Source organism: Euprymna scolopes, chromosome 22, assembly GCF_053919585.1.
Source record: "Euprymna scolopes isolate OS-2025 chromosome 22, ASM5391958v1, whole genome shotgun sequence".
In the NCBI taxonomy this organism is placed as follows: domain Eukaryota; kingdom Metazoa; phylum Mollusca; class Cephalopoda; order Sepiida; family Sepiolidae; genus Euprymna; species Euprymna scolopes.
Window position 1 is genome coordinate 84156669 of NC_136503.1, and position 21762 is coordinate 84178430.

A 21762-nucleotide genomic window follows, 5' to 3' on the forward strand; every position below is an offset into this window, starting at 1 on the left:
TTCAAGGGGGGTATGAATATTATCGGGCACAAGTGTATATATATATATATATATATATATATATACACCAAAAACCAATGGGAACTTCAAGGAACAAATTTATTTTTCTAAAACATTCCATTTGTAGAAGAAAATACAATGAGGCAGTATCATTGAAACCTTTATCAAGTGCCCCCCCTTCACACGGATCTTGATAAACAGTGAAAACCATTAGTTAGAAAAGGTATATTAGTAATTCCAATGCATTTTTTGTGTACCCAATGTGACGGGTTATGTGCAAAAGTGCTGAAAAGTGGTGCATACATGCTTTCACTAGACACCTCTTGCAATACAAGAATGCACACAAGCTACATAAAGACGATATCCAAGTCATTCAAGAGTAACTTCACTGGATCGAGTCAGCATTTGTAATGTTACTGTTTGAGTCCGTGTTGGGTTATATCAATGTTATTATTCAAATCTGTGTTGAGCCAGATTGTTGCTACTGGTAGAGGCTGTATTGGGTCAAATTATGTGTTGGGTCAAATCAACATTATTTTTTGATTCCATGTTGGGTCGTATTGATGTTACTGTTCTGAGTTTGTGCTGTGTCGTATCGGTGTTGCTGTTCGGTTCAGATCAGCAAACGTTCTGGTCTGAGTCCAGAGTTCTCTTGTTTTTTGTGACACACCCAATACTTGCACATGCCACAAAACCTGACCCTCTTTTCAAAAACTAAGCAGGAAAACTTTTATCTTTATGGAGGATCTCTAACAATGTAACCATCAATGATCACTTTGGTCTTTGTAACATTTAATCTCAAACCATTACTTTCCATACCATTCAGCCAAATAGACATGTTACATATAAGGGATGCTATGTCAGTGGTGATTAAGTTGGCTAGAATGTATTTTTATTTTTTTTTCAACAAAGGAGTCACCACTTATCAAGGCCAAGAAGCCACTCGAGGATAAGGGTTCATGAGTGTACAGTAGTCAATGGGACAATATCATAGTAACCATTAGTAGTGGAAATTTGGTAAACTGGATTACTTAAGGGAACGGCTCATCAAGAACTTGTTTACATTGGTCTTGAAAACAACCATATTGTAGTCAGCTGGAAAGCAGGCAAATGGAAGAGAGTTCCACAGGTGTGCAGTTCTAAGAAAGAAGCTTTGTTTATAAAATCCACATTTAGGTTAAGGCGCAGATAAAAAGTGGGGAAAACTTCTGATAGTGGTTTCAGCTAGACAAGTGTTTTTTGTGAAAGTTTAGCAATGGAGGACCATAAATCAGAGTTTAGATGAACACTTGCCATGAAAATACTGATAAAGCAGAAACAGGATCGCATTGTCTCTTCTGTGGGAAAAAGGTTGCAGGGAAGAGAAAAGGGCATCCCCCACTAGACTACGAAGTCTATTTTGAACTCAGGATAAGAGCTTCTAGCAGCTTCTGCCCAGATGTGGCAACAGTACATCATCCTAGGACATACTTGGCTCTTATACAGGTAGAGGATTGCATCAGCAGTGAGATATCTTCTGGAGCGGTAGAATGATCCAACCATTTTTTCAGTAACCTTGACAATGGATTTGATGAACGAATTCCATCTCAGATCAAGTGTATAGGTCAGATCCAGAAGCGTGTCAAAACATGGAGCCTCTCTAAGATGAGAGCCATTCATTTCAATTGATACCAGATGGGGATCAGAACGTTGATGATGTACAGATAGAAAGTTGGTTTTAGATGCATTAAAAGTAACCAGCACCCCTTTTCCCCATTATACCACGTGTTCAAGATCAGACGAGAGAAAAATTTGTCTATTACAGCCTTTGAAGTGTTGCCACAGATGGTAGTGTCATCAGCATAAATGTCTATGAATGACCATAGAATGTGATTTGGGAGATCATTGATGTAAATCAGGAAGAGAGCTGGGTCTAGGATGGACCCCTGAAAGACTCCAGCATTAATACTGTGAGCTGATTTTGTCCATTAACCACTGCTCTTATTAACCTATCAGAGAGAAATGATTTAATAATTGAGAAGAGATTTCCAGCTATACCATAGCTGGAGATTTTGTGGAGTGGATCTTTATGCCATACCCTATCAAAGGCCTTTGATATGTCAAGAGCAATTACTCTAAAAAGAAAGCTTCCATCAAGAGATTCGTTAATCCTATGCGATATAACTGTTAGCACATCTGCTGTAGAACTAGCAGAACGGAAACCATATTGAGTGTCACTAAGAAGGTTATTTTTGTTGAGATGGTTGATTACTTCTCTATTTAAAACAGATTCCAGCAACTTATGATGCACAGGAGCCTTATTGGTCTGTACTGAAAGAGAGATGACTAATCACTTGAATTTTTAAATACTGGGCATACTGATGAGGTTTTCCAGGGTGTTGGGAAGCAGTTCTCCTTAAGAAAACACTTAAACAACTTTGTAAATATAGGAGCTAGTTATGGTTGAAGCTTTTTCAGCACTATAATTGGAATGCTGTCAGAGCCAGTTGCTTTACTGGAATCAAGATTTTCAATTAGCTTAGCAACATCACACACAGATATTTGTATGTTGCATAGCATGTTTTCAGATACAGGATGAAATACAACAGGACAGGGTTATCGGCCTTGATTGCATAGGGTACAATTAGCTGCAAAGTTCTTGGCAAAAAGTTTGTCTTTGTCCAATGCTGACGAGATTACCTCAGGTCCATTGATGATGGTTGGAATAGAGCACACATTTCTGTTCAGGACCCTATTTGTTATTCGTCAAAATTGGTGGGAATTAAGCCGCTGCTCAGCTACTTTGGTCTTGACAAACTGAACATACAACTATATCATGTTCTTCATTACTCTTTTCCAGTGGTTTCTGGCAGTCCTGAAAACGGCTTTAGTCTCAGAACATTTATTACATTGGAAGCAATAGAAAAAGTGATTTCTGTGCGCAATGGCAGCTACACATTCTAGAGAGAACCATAGCTAGCTGTTAGGTTTTTGCTGGAATTTTTTTAAGGGTATAAAGCGGTCTATAACTACAATTAACCATTTCATCAGGTTTAATACTATAGAGAACACATCTTTTTTAAACATGGAACACAGAGGTAGATCTAATATAAATGTACAGAAGTTATCCTAGTCAGCCATAAGTTATTGATATGCTATATGATGGAGAGGTATATCTGGGGACTTATTACATTTTGCTTTTATCTTAACCGATACAACCAAATATTTGGAAGATTCCAGTGGAGACAGAATGGAGAATAAACATAGCTCAGGGTTAGTCGTGAGAAAAAGGTCTACGAAACTTGCATACTAACCATCTGGGTCGAGCACACAGATGGGTTTGTGAAGAACCTGAGTTAGGTTATAAGCAATGGGGAAATCGTGACAGAATCATCCCTCATCATCTGTCTTGTTTGAGTGGACTAACCATTCAACATTGAAGTCTCCACAAACGTGAATGTTAGCCGATGATGATGAGCAGATTGGATTGTGGTCAATTTTCTCAAATATGCTCTTAACTTTGACAAGGGTTACATTGAGGGCATTATAACTCAAATCCGTAAAACAGAACTGTTCGCAGGGTTGAATGAAGTATGGTTAGCAAGGCAAGGGCAAATGTCAGATGTTGTAGATAAACAGTTGTATGAAATGAGGATATGATAAATGATGTCATGTTTTTCAGCAAGTGAAAACATAAGTGTGATATCTAGTGCATGGCGGGAAGACCTGGATCTTCAAACAGAATCATTTCCAGAGATGGGTAGCATGAAGTTGAGGTTGGAGTAAAAAAATGGAAACAAAATAAAGTCAAGCAATGAAGAATGACATCACATTTTCAAGTGAGAACAAACAAAGGTCAGTTCTCTCCGAAGTAGAAAGTGATAAGCTCAGCAAATGTTACTGCTGTTTCTGTTTGTCTGTGTCATGCATTTCTTAAGTCAGAAAATTAAGTTTAAGAAGATAACATTAATCTCTCTCTCCTTAAATCCATTCTTTCCAAATAAAACCTTGAAGAAAACTCAGCAAATAATTGTCTTGTGCCTTTCATGCATGGAAAGTTTTATTCGTCTTAGTTAAACAGATGAGACAATCGAAAAGAATTTGATAAAATAGCCGTTCATGAAATGCGACAAAGAGAAACAGCGATGATAAAGAGAATAAAAAGGCACAAATAAAAAGGCACGAATAAACACGGTGTGCATGTATACATAAAAAGATGTTTATTTGGTTTATTGATTACTCATTAATGAAAACATTACATTTGGCCTTCAATTGTTTCACACACAAGTATGAAATCATCAGCGTCAAACATCTCATCCAGGCAACAAAACTCTCTGCACATCCCAATTTTAAAATGCAAAACTTTAAGAAAAATGAATAAATATAAAAATAATGACTCTGTAGTTTTGCCGTGTTTAAAATTTCACAGAAAAATCTGATTTAATTTTTTTATTTTTTCAGCAAGAAAAGCATGCAGGTAATGCAGAGTCCGTAGTCGCAGCCTCCAATCAAATGCATTCTCCATCGAACGTTTCACCTTCTCATCCACAGTCATTACCAAAACAATTTGCTTTGGAGTCTTCAGCAAACTCTGAACATTCAAAAAACAATTTGCCTCACAGGAAAACATCCATAGCACAATCTCAGACTCCGTGAGTATTTTGAATTAATATTTATAATCCTAAATTGGTCGAAGCTGGACTAAAATTGTATTCCTTTAGTTCCTAGGTTATATAAAATTTGTAGACATTTTCTGAAAACTTTAAAAATAATCCTGCTCCTCCTCCACCTTCTTCATTTTATCGTCTTATTTTTCTTTGTCAGGAGTCAGACGTTTTCTAAGCGCTTGCAATCTTAGTTTCTAAGTTAGATGATCCTGAGGAGTGTCCTTTGTCAGTGAAGAAGAGATCTTGCTAGATCGAGTCAAGTTTTATTTTTGTTCCAATCTAGAATATTCCTTTTTTATGGGAAATTGGATTTTCCCACATTAAAAACTGACCTTGTGTGTAATTCGGGCCTCATGGGGAGACAAATAAATAGATTAGAAGTATTTGACCTTCATCTCATAGAGAGTTGATTTGATACCAGATGTAAGGGATGAAATCAACTCCCTTCCTCCAAAAAAGAGGGATTACTCTGGATGGTTGCAAATTTTACCATGATTGACCCCCTTAACGTTTCCAGTAGGGGGGCACTCCAAGCAAAACGTAGTAAACAAATACACTTTATCTTTTCTATGCTCAGTCCATAAAGGAGAAATCCTTCTAGACTGGGACAATTTATATTTTACTCCCTATTTTGATGGAGCTGGATTTTCCCCGCATTAAAAACTGACCTTGTATCTAATTTGGCCCTTTGGGGATGCAAGTTGGGACATAAAAGAAACAGTTTCTCATTCTTGAAAATCGTTGTTATGATTGATTTAATGTTTGCTTTACATGTTGACATGACTTCAATAGTTTGTAAGAAATTGAGTTCCAAACTAATCTATCTCTGGCAAGGTATTTATTTATCCCTCTTTCTCTCAAGTCTATCCTTATCATGTCCTCTTATGTTTTTATTGGCCTTCCTCCGTGAACTGAACCTGCTGCATTAACTGTTCTATATCTACTAACCCGAACTCTCATCCACTCTTTCAACATGGCCGCACCATCAAAGTCTCCTATTTTGCACGTCTCTCTAAACTGTTCAAATTAAATCTTCCTCTGTGGTCATAAAATCTAAGCCTATTTTTAACACTCATATTGCACATCCATCGTATAATCCTCATACTATTTCTCTCTCTCTCTATGCAACGCATGTCCTCAACCCTCACTGGCCAGATTTCACTGTCAAACACCATCACACTGCTTACACATGTCTGACTCTTTTCTTGATCGACAGTAGTAACACTCTGCTGATTAGTAATGGTATTGTAGTTTAATAGGCAGTAATTTGCATATCAATGAGGCTACACACCAAAATGAGGTAATAAAAACCTGGAGTCAAGATGGCAGGGGTCGAGTTGAGAGAACCGGACTGAACGTGTTGAAATTTACAATGTCGTTAATTGAATGCTAACAAGCTATTTTGGCCTTATATTTTATATTTAAAATTTATATTTATATTAATTTATATTTTAAAAAAATTTATATCATATATACCTTTCGGCGATGAAGGGCAAGATTTTTGATGTCTGGTGCTGTAGCTGATATGCCCGTTGTTGAGTGAATTAAAAATGTGGAAGTTGTGTGTGAGCTTTACACTATGAAAAGTGTCGAGTGAGTCCTGCCACTCTGTTGATTAGTAATGATATAAATTCCCTGAACTTTATCCATTCTTTCACCCAGTGCTCCAATGATGTCACCATGCTTACAAAACTTCTCAACAATATCAACAGCTTTGCCATCCAGATATACATTCTCCACATCTTCACATCCGTCTCCATGAAAAACAGTTGCTTTTTTATTGTCATTAGATGTTTTTATATTTTTTTGCTTTTCTTCATCTTCAGTTCCCATTATGGTGGCCTTCCTTTGACAGGAGATGCAGAAGTAGATGCTGACATTGTAGCCTTTGCAAAAGCCAGACAAAATTTTCTGCGGAGTAAGTATGAAGCAAATAATCAATTGCATGGGAGTTGTTTGCATCTATTGTCTTCTAAATTAATAAATGAAAGTTTGTTGTTTTTTTTATTTATAACAACTGCATTACTATCAAAATCTCTTTTGTTTAAGTCATGCAACATAATCTTTTGAAATACTTTATATATATTGTCAAAGAATGAGAGTTCATATAGAAACATTGTTTTAATTTGAATAAAATAAAATACGCATCAAATGCACTTGAAAACCAAATCACAACGTAATATTAGGAAAATAAACAAATATTTTATTTGTTTGAAATTTATCACAAATATATTTCAGAGGTATACTCCATCTTCAATGTGTTTTTTGTTTCTTTTATTTTTCTTTTCTTCTTCCTTGCCATGTTGTAAAGTTTGAGAAAAGAAGTCTGTTTGAAAAGAGCCACGCGTTGTGACGTTATTCTCGTGTTTCCTATGCACAGTTCAAACATTTCAAAATAAAACTGCTGAGATACAATGCGCGACTCTTAACAAACAGACTTCTTTCTCCAACTTTACAACATGGCAAGGAAGAAGAAAAGGAAAAAAAGAAACAAACACACTGAAGATGAAGTATACCTCTGAAACATATTTGCGATAAATTTCAAACAAATAAAATATTTGTTTATGTTCCTAATATTATGTTGTGATTTGGCTTTCAAGCGCGCTTGATGCATATTTTATTTTACTTTATATATAGTTTAGTTTGTTGTTTTTTACAAAGGAGTCATCACTTATCAAAGCCAGGAGGCCACTTGAGGATGAGCGTTATTAAGTGTATGGTAGTCAGTGAGACAATATTGTAGTGAAAATTTGGTAAATTTGATTACTTAAGGGGACGGCTCATCAAGAGCTTGTTTACGTTGGACTTGAAAACAACCATATTGTAGTCAGCTGGAAAGCAGGCAAACAGAAGAGATTCCACAGGTGTGCAGTTCTAAGAATGTAGCTTTGTTCATGGAATCCACATTTAGGTTTAGGCACAGATAAAGAGTGGGGAAAATTTTTGATTGTGGTTTCAGCTAGACAAGTGTTTTTTGTGAAAGTTTAGCAATGGAGGACCATAGATTGGAACTTAGATGAGCACTTGCCATGAAAATAACGATAAAGGGATCGCAACGTCTCTTCTGTGGAAAGAGGTTGCAGGGAAGAGAAAAGGGCATCCCTCACTAAGCTACGAAGTTGATTTTGAACTTTGTCAAGGCAAGATAAGTGCTTCCAGCAGCTCCTGCCCAGATGTGGTAACAGTACTCTATCCTAGGACATACTTGGCTTTTATACAAGTATAGAATTGCATCAGCAGTGAGATATCTTCTGGTAGAATGATCCAACCATTTTTCCAGTGACCTTTGCAATGGATTAGATGTACAGGCTCCATTTCAGATGAGGAGTAAAAATCAGATTGAGAAGCGTGTCAAAACATGGAGTCTCCCCAAGATGAAAACCATTCATTTTAATTGATGCCAGACTGGGGTCAGAGTATTGATGATGTAAAGATAGAAGCTTGGTTTTAGATGCATTAAAATTAACCAGTCACCCTTTTCCTCATTGCACCACATGCTCAAGATCAAAGGAGAATGAATCAGAGATCTTGGTCATTTATAGCCTTTGAAGTGTTGTTGCCATAGATGGTAGTGTCGTCAGTGTAAATGTCTATGAATGATCTTAGGATGTGATTTAGATCATTGATGTAGATCAGGAAAAGAGTTGGGCCCAGGATGGACCCTTGAGGGATTCCAACCTTAATACTGTGAGCTTCTGATTTTTGTCCATTAACCACTACTCTTATTAACCTACCAGAGAGAAATGATTTAATAATTGAGAATACATTTCCAGCTATAATGTATCTGGAGATCTTGTGGAGTTTATGCCAAACCTTATCAAAGGTCTTTGATATGTCAAGAACAATTGCCCTAGAAAGAAGCCTCCATCAAGAGATTCGCTAATTTTATGAGATATAACAATTAGCACATCTGCTATAGATCTAGCAGAACGGAATCCATATTGCATGTCACTGAAGGAGTTATTTTTGCCAAGATAGCTGACTACTCTATTTAACATGGATTCCAGCAACTTAGTCATGACTCACAGGAGACGTATTGGTCTGTATTGAGAGAGAGATGTATACCTAATAATAAGTAAGAGAAAAAAAACCCTGCCTAATTTGCATACATATTTGTGAAACAGTTTATAATAAATTAATATTTTATGTTATTCGTTTGTAATTTTATTGCCCTGTTTTCCTATGTGTGTATATATATATATATATATATATATATATATATATATATATATATATACTAGTAGGGTGCCCGTCATTGCCAGGTCACAAAATATGCTTAAATATGATATTTTGATTAATGCGATTTCGTATTTATTATTATATTATATTGGACCCAATATATCATAATGATTTAAAAAGTTAAAAAAAAAAAAAACTTGTGCGCCACCAGCAAGAACCAAAACGTTTAGCTTATGATTTATTTTTGTCTTTGCCATTAATGACTAAGCTATGAAAACATGTTTGCTACAAGACTAAAAATTAAAATATTATGTTATGCATGCATATTCGTAATGTTTGCATTCAATCTTTACCTGGCAAATTTCATTTTTTTTTTTTTTTTTTTTTAATTTTTCACACTTTTGTACCGATTTTCCCAGGCTAAAACCCAAATATAAAGTTTCACATGGGTTCAATTACCTTCTATATGAAGTTTGACATTGTCCTGGCAAGTATAAAATCCTACTTGTTCTTGGTAGTTGGATAATTACACTTCTTGTTGAGAAGTAGGTATATTCCACACTCGGATTTTGCCACATTTTGCTTGATTTGTGTTAGTTTAGTCATTAGACTTTCTTGTATGTGGCATGGTGACTCGGGTAGTATGGTACTCACCTTGCATGTAAATGACCCAGGTTTTGAATCTCCAGTTCAGATATGTCCTACTGATAAGTCTAAAGGAGAGTGAAACTTGAGTATAAGACTTTTGGAATGTGACTTTAATGGTTTGTGCGAATTGCAGCGTTGTTTGCTTGTGGAAATAATTATATATCATCTTACATCTCAAATATATATATATATATATATATATATATATATATATATATATTCCATGATGAAGATACTTGTTAAAGTTAAGCTTTTAACTTCCTATCATTTTAGAGCATACTATACGTAAGATATGGCAAAATATTTTCTCTAAAATTATAAAAAGTTTTTTTAACTTTTTTAATTTTCAGAATTTTTTCTTGTCTGATGAGATTAATAAAGATCAAAATGGTTTGCACATCATAGCAAGATATGACTCTTTACTTAAAGGAAATAAAATTATATATATTTATATAAGGAAAAAAGGAAAAGAAACGACGATATAAAGATATATACTAATGCATATAAATTTATTTATTCAATAGGGAGATTACATCAATTAGGTGTATGGGATATATATGCTTTTTATACCTAGGTATTTTGAAGCTTAATGCTTCTCATCAGAACAGAAGATACTAGGTAACAGATTAGAAATGTGATGTCTAATAATAAGTACATTAGGAATGAAACAATCGGGTGTCTAAGGTAGAGGATAAATGGCATAAATACGGAGGAAGGAAAGTTGGAGAACTAAAGTGATTAAGGTGGTAAATGACAAAATTATCACATAATAATAAATATAAGTTGTATGTAATGGGGTTAGGGGGTTTGCCATGATACGTCAAGAGGTATGATTTCAATACATGCATGTCATATGTGGAGATGTAGATTTAAAATTGAGAAAAAAATAAAGAAAGTGATAGGAGGTAATGGTAGAAGCTCTTATAAAGATAAAAGGTTTGTTGATAGAGGAGAGGCTTGTTGAAATAGAGAACTGAAGTTTAGTCAGGATATGTCAGAAATATCAATAACTAGCCTGGGTGCCCGCCGTTGCCCGGGTTTTTGGAGGTGTGTGTTGAGCAAAAAAAAAAAAAAGTGGTAGTAGGCAGGCAGGCTCGTACCCGTACCACCAAGGGAGGAAAAGAACATGAAAAAAATGTAATGTCTTTGCTATTGCTCTCATCGCCACGCCAGAAATGACGAATGTTTAAATTAAGGCTCGTCAATCAAAAAGAGGGGATGAATTTTTAAAATATTGGCGAAAAAGGCGACCCCTCCCTGTAGAAAAGTGCCCCGCTGAGGGTGAAAGAATCAATGTTTTGGGCCAATTTTTCGATATTTGTCATCTGAAGGGTCGAGCTTCAAAACGATACCAATTTTGTGAAAATTTGTCGCCTCTGTCGAAAGTTCTAGGCAGGCATACATACATACATACATACATACATACAGGTGACATTTATATTACACTAATACATTTGTTTTTAATCTTTCAGAACAATCTGGCATAAGATGAAAGTAGCAAGCCATTCTGACTTCATTTCCCTTCCAATCAAACTGGCTAAGAAAAAAGTTCCTGCCTAAGAATTCAAGACTTTAATATATAAGACTTTAATTCAATATGAGACAATTTTGTCAACAAAAAAACTGGTCAGATCATTAAAAAAAATTTTTTGCCAACATTTTTTTTTCCTTACAAAGATTTTATTTTGTTCATTGCTGCATTAAATCATTTCTTTTCATTTTTGAAAAATGTCTTTTTGAATATTTGAAAGAAGAGAAATAAATAATAATTTTTTATTTATTTATTAATTGTTTTAGGTAAAAGTCCAGAATCAGTAGAAAACGTAAGCAAAAAAGAAATAAAACAATTATCAAATTTTCTATCGTACATGTTTAATGTGTAAAACTGTTTGTTAGATATTTTATTAAAAAATTTTATTTTATGAGGGGTATTCAGTAATACCCTCTGACCCACTTTTCGTAGATCAGGCCTGAAAGCTGTTTCCACAGATTTCTGGACATGTTTGAATTCACAATGTCACCATTTTACAAAATCATATGATTGGCCATTATTACTATATATTTCTTTTATTTCATCAAAAGTTTCCTGTGGTATGCGTTCTTTTAAAAACAAAAAAAACAACCTCTGCATGACACTTAATAGGCTCCATTTCATACCTGACTCAGTTGAAACACCTGTAAATCAGAAATCACAATTGGTTTTTAAAGCTATAATTTGCCACATAATTCGTAGAGATATAGATAATTGCACATACAAAATTTCAGCAAGATCAGTCAACAGGAAGGGGATCAGGGGCATTACTTATTGAAGGCTCCTCATATCTTATCATCGCCTGAAAACTAAAATGAGAGCAGAGATGTTTTTGTACTTAATGCTAAAAAGATAGTTAAAAACATATTTTAACCTTATGTTCAAGTGAGAAGCCTTGCCAACTTTAACAAAAACTTTTGTAAAAAAGTAAATGTAATCACTTAAGTTTTGCAAATGAAATGATCATGTTGGCCATGATTATTGATTTTCAGGTGTCAATAAGAGTCTTCATCTAAATAAAATTTTAAAATAAAAAATATTATAGCATTTGTGCATTATAAATGAATAGGTAAAAAAATTTTTTAAATGCATTTTAAGTAAAAACACTATTATATAATTACGTGTTATATCGAAATTAGTAAAAATTCCAAAATATGATTAAAATAAAAGTAAATTTATCGAATAATGTAAAATAATGTAGTTTTATTGTATTTTGTCATATGACAAACTGACTTATCTTCTTTGTTTTCAGTTAAAAATAAAAATAAAATGCCGTATCTTATTGATCTGACATTTTCTAATTTGCAATCATAGCAAAAAAGGAGATAAGTTAGTTTATCATACAGAATTTTGTATGACAAACTGACTTATCTCCTGTAATAAAAGAAACTTTTTTGTTATTTCAAGAATTTAAAACTACATTATTATGTAAGTTTTATATTTACTTTTAATCATTTTTCATAATTTTTAGAAATTTTTACTAATTTTGACATGATGTGTAATTAATTTTTACTTAAAATGCATTTTTGATTTTTTTTTTTTTTTTAAATCCACTTATAATGTACAAGCACCAATTTTACAATGTCCACATTTTAGACCTATTTAGTCAAGAATTTAATTTTAATGCTTTTACTAAAAATTATGTTTTTATTTTGTTAATTGTTTGGGACTCTACTGAATTGTTAAATGAAAATAAATATTTCAGGAACTTGAAAATATTTTTATTTGTAAACAAAATAGCAGAATAGTATTGTAATTTAATTTTAAAGAAAAGAAATTTATGAAAATAATTCAATTTTTCATTTTCAAATTAAGATATCTACTCTTAGTTCTATAAATAAATGAATCTAATTACTGGCATAAAACCATGTGCGTACCCCTTGACAACAATTATACTCCAACACTGTCTGCCATGGTTTTCCATTTGTTTTCGCTTCTTATTCTTGTGCTGGCCGTGTCATCTTGGCAGTCACCAGGGGGGAAAGCACTAGCTTAAGTATAAAAATAAAATAGAATAACGCTAACTCCAATACATTCTGTTGTCAGATTAGGTTGAAGCGGATTAGGTATTTAAAGATAAAATATTTATGTTAAAATAGATACCAGGAATGTTAACATGGTGAAAAGGAATTTTAGTTTTCATAACAAAAACAGGAATTTAGATAAACAATAAAGATGATTTATTTGTGACAGAGAACAAAAAGGTTTTAGGTAGAGATACTCGTGGATAGTGAGGAGAGATTAGTTTGGTATTCAATACTTTAGTAAACTGGTGGGATTCTTGTGCTTCAGGGTTTGGAGTTGACACCCATGGAAACAAAGTGAACAAGTTAGCAAAATGTAAACTTTTACAAAGTGTGCTCATCTCCAATGAAGGAACTCAGCATGGAAATAAATGATTATACCCAAATATGATTCACATCTTGGTGTTCCCTTTTTTGAAAGAAAAGCATCTTTAATTGCAGGAAGCATGAAAGAAACTTTGAAAAGGTATTTGTCTTTTGCTGGTGTTTCCAACAATGTTATTCGTCATATTGTGAAAAAACTGTCTCATATGTTATTGCCCATTATATACACGTGCATTCACTTCCAAGCTAGACAATCACAAACACAAAAGACTTACGCACATTCATAAATACAGACGTTTATATACATCCATTAAATACACCTCGTTTATACAATGTCTCCTGATTATGGAATACACCCAGCTTGTCAGTCCGTGTTGTTCACAACATAGCCATATTCACCTCCCTATGGAGCACTGAGCTACAGCTGAGAATTTTTCTACTGCGATAATTTAAGGCACAAATAGAAATAACATAATGCATTTTGGATGTTGTTCTATTTTCGGACAGCATAATCTCCGATGTCTTCTTTATGTGTATCTGAGATTCATAGAGATTCAATGCCTCTTCCGATGTCTATTTTATGTGTATCATGTCGAAATCAAGAAACTAAATAGAATTGCGTCCAGAACAATTTATTCATTCTATGAGAATAAACTGCTCGTTTCATCAGCCATGGCCAGATAGAAGTTTTAAGCAATTCTTTATTATTAATACCGCCTGTATTGAGAATTGAACCTTCAACCTCCAAAAGACTGTCATTAAGAACTGATTATTACTTACCTCTTTTATCCATTGCATTACGAGTTCACGTTGAAAATTCTCGTGCGAATTTTAGGAGCCTTAAACCTATTCTTGCTTTGATCTATAATTTTGCTACTTATTTTAGCAGAAATTATCTTATCACTTCCTACACTGATGATGGTGTAAGCATGAAACACTAGTGTCTGTAAGTATAAAATATTAATATTTATTGAAATTGAAAAAAATATTATAATTATAAACCCCTTTAAGTAAAATTAAAGTTGAGCCCTATTTGTGAATTGAGAATAAGGACAGATTTGCTACATGCATCATTGACAAATTTCTTTTTTATTTGAATTCTACTATTGCTGTCTGAATTATGACAAACCCACTTACATGGCTTCACAAGTTACGAAATTCACTTTCATTTAAATGTTAATTCATGATGACTGAGTGGAAAGAATGCTAGCCTATACATCCAAGGTTGACTGGGTTTGAGTCTCTTGACCAGCAGTAATTATCACTTCCTGCACTGATGATTGCATAAGTATGAAACACTAGTGTCTGTAGGCATAAGAATTAATATTTATTAAAAAAAATATATTTCTGAATTTTTGAGATGAGAATTAGTTATTTGGATTATTTGGATTCTTCAGACTACTTTTCTCATCTTAAATGTCATTTTCAAGTTTCGGTCAATGTAACCTCCGACCTTCTTCAAGTGTATCTTGTTGAACTTGGGAATGTTTCTGTCGAATTTGGGAATTTGGACGGAATTTCCAACGGAACCCTTTATTTACTTCATGAGTCGTAAGTAATTTGTAATTGTATTGCTTGATCCCTCACATTGAAGATTGAATCTTCAACCTTCAGTGTCGGGGATCACTTTTTACAATTGATTTTTCCAACTACTCTAACAATTGCGCCGCAAGTTCTTGTGTTCAAAATTCTATCCAAATTCTCAAATTCGACAGAAACATTCCCAAGTTCAACAAGATACACTTGGAGAAGGTTGGAGGTTATATGCATCGAAACGTGAAAATGACACTCAAGATGAGAACAGTGGTCCGATTAATCACAGAAAAATAAAAATAACCAGTCACACACATACACAAAAAAGTACAATTTCCAGTGACACACATACACACAGAAAAAAATAAAATGACCAGTGACACACATACACAAAGAATAAAAATTTCCAGTGACACACATACACAAAAAAGAAAAATTTCCAGTGACACACATACACAAAGAAAAAAATAAAATGGCCAATCACACAAAAAAACCCAAAAAATAACAAAAAGAAGTTTTTTTCAAGTGATTTTAATCTTAAATGACATAACTGCTGGAATAAAAGTGTTCTCATAAATCAATGAATTGTAAAAATTGTAAAACGATATAAAAAAAATATTATTAAGTTAGAGCTAACTCAGTAAACCCTCCATTCTCATCCGTGAAACACCCCACAGCATGATCCAGTTGGGATAAATAGCAAAACAAAATACAGGATACGTCCAACAGGAGAGTAAGGAATAGTCGAGGATGCTGAGGAGGGTTGTGTCCCGCATCAGGTTCCAGGCATTTGTTAGAAGGTCAAAGCTGGATCTTGGCCATTGCTCATCTAATACTGTGATGACGGAGCCGAGGTAGACAAGTACGGGAGGTGAAACAAGCAACAAAAGCAGTGACTGAAGGCAACGCAGTAGTCTTGAAAAAGAAAAAAAAAGAAATCATGAAATCTTGAAATCTTAATCCAAAGACAAAAGAAGGTATTAATTTAAGAAGTAAAAATCAAAATCATGTGTTGATAACAGGGATGCGAAGATACAATGGCAAAAAATAAAGCTAAAATCAAAATGAATTTCCCAACCTAGGGGTCAGGGTTCCCTGTGTGTGTGTGTGTGTGTGTGTGTGTGTGTGAGTGTGAGGAGAATGCAAACTAAAAACAACTTGGATGATGTTGCTAAGGATAAGTAGTTATTAATGTACATGTAATGTACGTACCAATGATAAAACAAAAATATATTAAAAAAAAAAAATCATAAATTGATCAACTAGTTTGATTTTTTTTTAATAAGAAAATCAAACTTTATGAGTAACACAAGGGCGTCTACCTTGTCCGCCACTTTTGAAAATTAAAAAAGAAAACAGAAAAAAACAAAAAACAAAGGGAGATAACTCTATAATTCAGACGTGCAAGATTTATGTTGTAATGCTAGGAATTTCCATTAATAGCTTAAAAACGATTTTCTTTGTAAAAATAAAACTACTTGATCAATTTATGTGATTTTTGGAATGTGATATTTTCATTTTATCATGAGTACACACATTATACAGATTTTTCTTTATACTTTTTAATCTAGGAAGAATTCTCTACATTATTAATTATTTTGAGACTCAAGTGAAATATGGCGGTTTAAAATGAAATAAGAAAACAAATTTTTTTATCAGCGAAAAATATTAGTGTATACAAAAAATTATGGAAAATAAGTGATTAGAATTTTAATAAAAAATAAAATTAATTTCTTATTCAGAGTCCACAAATTCCAAACGACTAGCCAGCATGTTATTTTTCTCTCATACTAGCAGGGGTAACCAGCATCTAGTAAAACTTCTTTCTCTTTCTACTCCGTTCAGCCTATTCCTCTCTAGCTAGACACACACACATACAACTCTCCTTTGTATAATAGATTCCTTATAGAATTGGTCAGCATTTCCTTTCCAAATTAGTACATAATAATAATAAAAAAAACAAACTAAAAAACCACAAACCCTTGACAAAATCAAACTCAATTGACCCTCAGAGAATATTTTCTCTAAATATTAAGTATTATTCACCTAGGGCAATGCTAATCAAGAATATACCAACTTTGTAGGTTTTTATTTATTTATTTGCGGGCTGTTATCCTCATCTCCATTGTTGTTGTTGTTTCATCACATTTCAGCCAATTTTCATCCTCTGGCCTTCTTCAAGTGATTAACTGCGACAGGATAGGAATACTGAGTCTTGTAACGGTATCCCCAGTAATTACTGCCTTCCATAGTTGTTGTTTCACCATGTTTTTGGCCAAGTAAGCCTCTGGCCTGCTTTGGGTAGGATTGAAACCGCTATCTTCAGACAATGCTCACCTGAAATCATAGAGATTCAATGCCTCTATCCACTGTGCCACGGACCACAAAAGACGATTAAAGTTGAATTTTTTTATATTATGAATCCAATTTTTTGTTCTTATCTGGTATTATATATTATTATTTTTTATTGGAATCCTTTGGGATCAGTAATTTGTGTATTCATTTATTTGTGTATTTATTTATTTGTGTATTTATTTATTTATTTATTTGTGTATTTATTTATTCATTTATTTGTGTATTTATTTATTTATTTATTTGAGAACTGTTATCCTCATCTTCATAGTTGTTGTTTCGCCACGCTTCGGCCAACTTATCCTCTCGTAGATTTTTGTTTTGTAGTTTTTAACTTTTAGCCGGGTATACAAAACACATATACATATAGACAATTATCCTTTATATAATAGAAGGGAGATCATTTTCCTATGACATGTTGGCTTGATGTAAATGTTGTTCAGAGTTTACAAACTCCGAATAATAAATCATTTTTTTTTTTAATATTTACTACATAATTTTCCGTAATTTTTTATGTACACTTGTATTTTTTCACATCATAAGTTTTCCTGTTATTTTAAACTGTCATAATTCACTCTGGAGCATTAATAAAAATAAGTACCAAATGTTTAATTAGTGAAATTAAACTCTGTGTAATAAAATTTAAATTAAAAAAAAAAAAATTGAAAATTCACAAATAAGTTCATCATCATATTTAGCTGACTGGTAAATTTTTTTTGTCAACTTTCTTAAATGACTTCAGTCAATTTAATTAAAAAACATAAAAATTAACAATGCTACCGAGTGCATATGTTGGGAGAAGAAGAGGGGAAGTCATTGATCAAATAAAAATCATCTGACTCGCCTACTCCCATCATGAATCATTTGGAGTTATAACTTTCACAGTAAAATTAACATTTTCAGTTTTCAGAGAGAACTGTCATAAGAGTGGAAAAAGGAAGGCAAGGGAGGAAGAGAGAAAAACAGAGAAAGAAAGATAGGTAAAGTGAGAGAAAAAGAAGAAATAAAATCCAGCTAAATAGTGGTAAAAAAAATACAGCAGTAGTGATTTGGCAGAAATTAGCTTTTTTTTTTTTTTTAAATAAAGAAAATGATTCAAGCAGAAATCCGCTTCTTATTTCCAACCTTAGTAATGCAAAACAAATTTTTAGTGAAATTTTATGTTGAATATAAATATAAACAACAAAGAAACAAAGAAAAAAAAATGTTGACTTACTTGTTTGATACAGGATGTACCATGGTGGAGACGGGTACCATGGCAGCAGCCAAAAAGAAGGCAAGCGAGATGTTCATTAAAGCAATAGAGAAAAGAATTACAGCTTGAAAGATGAGGGCCACACATTTAAGTAATGGCCAATCCACTTGGAAGCCAGTATCGAGTTCACTGGTTTTTCTGTTAAAAAGACATAAAATAACATTGTAATATGCAACTATGTTGTAAAAATTTAATAATCAGACATTTTTTGTATCAGATTTACAATGGAGTTGACATCAAGGGATCACTTGGATTGTTTTGCATAGATTAAAGTTGAGTGATGTTTTGCATAGATTAAAGTTGAGTGATGTCTTGCATAGATTAAAGTTGAGTGATGTCTTGCATAGATTAAAGTTGAGTGATGTCTTGCATAGATTAAAGTTGAGTGATGTTTTGCATAGATTAAAGTTGAGTGATGTTTTGCATAGATTAAAGTTGAGTGATGTCTTGCATAGATTAAAGTTGAGTGATGTCTTGCATAGATTAAAGTTGAGTGATGTTTTGCATAGATTAAAGTTGAGTGATGTTTTGCATAGATTAAAGTTGAGTGATGTTTTGCATAGATTAAAGTTGAGTGATGTCTTGCATAGATTAAAGTTGAGTGATGTCTTGCATAGATTAAAGTTGAGTGATGTTTTGCATAGATTAAAGTTGAGTGATGTTTTGCATAGATTAAAGTTGAGTGATGTCTTGCATAGATTAAAGTTGAGTGATGTTTTGCATAGATTTAAGTTGAGTAATGTTTTGCATAGATTAAAGTTGAGTGATATTTTGCATAGATTAAAGTTGAGTGATGTTTTGCATGGATTAAAGTTGAGTGATGTTTTGCATAGATTAAAGTTGAGTGATGTCTTGCATAGATTAAAGTTGAGTGATGTTTTGCATAGATTAAAGTTGAGTGATGTTTTGCATAGATTAAAGTTGAGTGATGTTTTGCACAGATTAAAGTTGAGTGATGTTTTGCATAGATTAAAGTTGAGTGATGTTTTGCATAGATTAAAGTTGAGTGATGTTTTGCATAGATTAAAGTTGAGTGATGTCTTGCATAGATTAAAGTTGAGTGATGTTTTGCATAGATTAAAGTTGAGTGATGTTTTGCATAGATTAAAGTTGAGTGATGTCTTGCATAGATTAAAGTTGAGTGATGTCTTGCATAGATTAAAGTTGAGTGATGTCTTGCATAGATTAAAGTTGAGTGATGTTTTGCATAGATTAAAGTTGAGTGATGTCTTGCATAGATTAAAGTTGAGTGATATTTTGCATAGATTAAAGTTGAGTGATATTTTACATAGATTAAAGTTGAGTGATGTTTTGCATAGATTAAAGTTGAGTGATATTTTGCATAGATTAAAGTTGAGTGATGTCTTGCATGGATTAAAGTTGAGTGATGTCTTGCATAGATTAAAGTTGAGTGATGTTTTGCGTAGATTAAAGTTGAGTGATGTTTTGCATAGATTAAAGTTGAGTGATGTTTTGCATAGATTAAAGTTGAGTGATGTCTTGCATAGATTAAATTTGAGTGATGTTTTGCATAGATTAAAGTTGAGTGATGTTTTGCATAGATTAAAGTTGAGTGATATTTTGCATAGATTAAAGTTGAGTGATGTCTTGCATAGATTAAAGTTGAGTGATGTTTTGCATAGATTAAAGTTGAGTGATGTTTTGCATAGATTAAAGTTGAGTGATGCCTTGCATAGATTAAAGTTGAGTGATGTCTTGCATAGATTAAAGTTGAGTGATGTCTTGCATAGATTAAAGTTGAGTGATGTCTTGCATAGATTAAAGTTGAGTGATGTTTTGCGTAGATTAAAGTTGAGTGATGGTTTGCGTAGATTAAAGTTGAGTGATGTTTTGCATAGATTAAAGTTGAGTGATGTTTTGCATAGATTAAAGTTGAGTGATGTCTTGCATAGATTAAATTTGAGTGATGTTTTGCATAGATTAAAGTTGAGTGATGTTTTGCATAGATTAAAGTTGAGTGATATTTTGCATAGATTAAAGTTGAGTGATGTTTTGCATAGATTAAAGTTGAGTGATGTTTTGCATAGATTAAAGTTGAGTGATGTCTTGCATAGATTAAAGTTAAGTGATGTTTTGCATAGATTAAAGTTGAGTGATGTTTTGCATAGATTAAAGTTGAGTGATGTTTTGCATAGATTAAAGTTGAGTGATGTCTTGCATAGATTAAAGTTGAGTGATGTCTTGCATAGATTAAAGTTGAGTGATGTCTTGCATAGATTAAAGTTGAGTGATGCTTTGCATAGATTAAAGTTGAGTGATGTTTTGCATAGATTAAAGTTGAGTGATGTTTTGCATAGATTAAAGTTGAGTGATGTCTTGCATAGATTAAAGTTGAGTGATGTTTTGCATAGATTAAAGTTGAGTGATGTTTTGCATAGATTAAAGTTGAGTGATGTCTTGCATAGATTAAATTTGAGTGATGTTTTGCATAGATTAAAGTTGAGTGATATTTTGCATAGATTAAAGTTGAGTGATGTTTTGCATAGATTAAAGTTGAGTGATGTTTTGCATAGATTAAAGTTGAGTGATGTCTTGCATAGATTAAAGTTGAGTGATGTTTTGCATAGATTAAAGTTGAGTGATGTTTTGCATAGATTAAAGTTGAGTGATGTTTTGCATAGATTAAAGTTGAGTGATGTCTTGCATAGATTAAAGTTGAGTGATGTTTTGCATAGATTAAAGTTGAGTGATGTTTTGCATAGATTAAAGTTGAGTGATATTTTGCATATATTAAAGTTGAGTGATGTTTTGCATAGATTAAAGTTGAGTGATGTCTTGCATAGATTAAAGTTGAGTGATATTTTGCATAGATTAAAGTTGAGTGATATTTTACATAGATTAAAGTTGAGTGATGTTTTGCATAGATTAAAGTTGAGTGATATTTTGCATAGATTAAAGTTGAGTGATGTCTTGCATAGATTAAAGTTGAGTGATGTCTTGCATAGATTAAAGTTGAGTGATGTTTTGCATAGATTAAAGTTGAGTGATGTTTTGCGTAGATTAAAGTTGAGTGATGTTTTGCATAGATTAAAGTTGAGTGATGTTTTGCATAGATTAAAGTTGAGTGATGTCTTGCATAGATTAAATTTGAGTGATGTTTTGCATAGATTAAAGTTGAGTGATGTTTTGCATAGATTAAAGTTGAGTGATATTTTGGATAGATTAAAGTTGAGTGATGTCTTGCATAGATTAAAGTTGAGTGATGTTTTGCATAGATTAAAGTTGAGTGATGTTTTGCATAGATTAAAG

At 32.9% G+C, this 21762-nt stretch overlaps 2 protein-coding genes across 2 annotated transcripts in view; one reads left to right on the forward strand and one right to left on the reverse strand.

Annotated features, from left to right (window-relative positions):
- Positions 1-11340, forward strand: part of LOC145243527 (kinesin-like protein KIF6) — an 89300-nt gene extending 77960 nt beyond the window's left edge. Inside the window, exons 19-21 of the mRNA XM_080106495.1 lie at positions 4441-4631; positions 6473-6564; positions 10946-11340. Coding sequence (XP_079962621.1) covers positions 4441-4631; positions 6473-6564; positions 10946-10965 — 303 coding nt within the window. The 3' untranslated portion in view covers positions 10966-11340. The remainder of the gene's footprint in view (positions 1-4440; positions 4632-6472; positions 6565-10945) is intronic.
- Positions 11341-15388: 4048 nt separating this feature from the next.
- LOC145243528 (GPI-anchor transamidase component GPAA1-like) overlaps positions 15389-21762 on the reverse strand; it is an 80597-nt gene continuing 74223 nt past the window's right edge. The window contains exons 12-13 of the mRNA XM_080106496.1: positions 18454-18630; positions 15389-15800 (exon numbers count right to left, since the gene is read on the reverse strand). Of these exons, the coding sequence (XP_079962622.1) occupies positions 15518-15800; positions 18454-18630 (460 nt within the window). The 3' untranslated portion in view covers positions 15389-15517. The remainder of the gene's footprint in view (positions 15801-18453; positions 18631-21762) is intronic.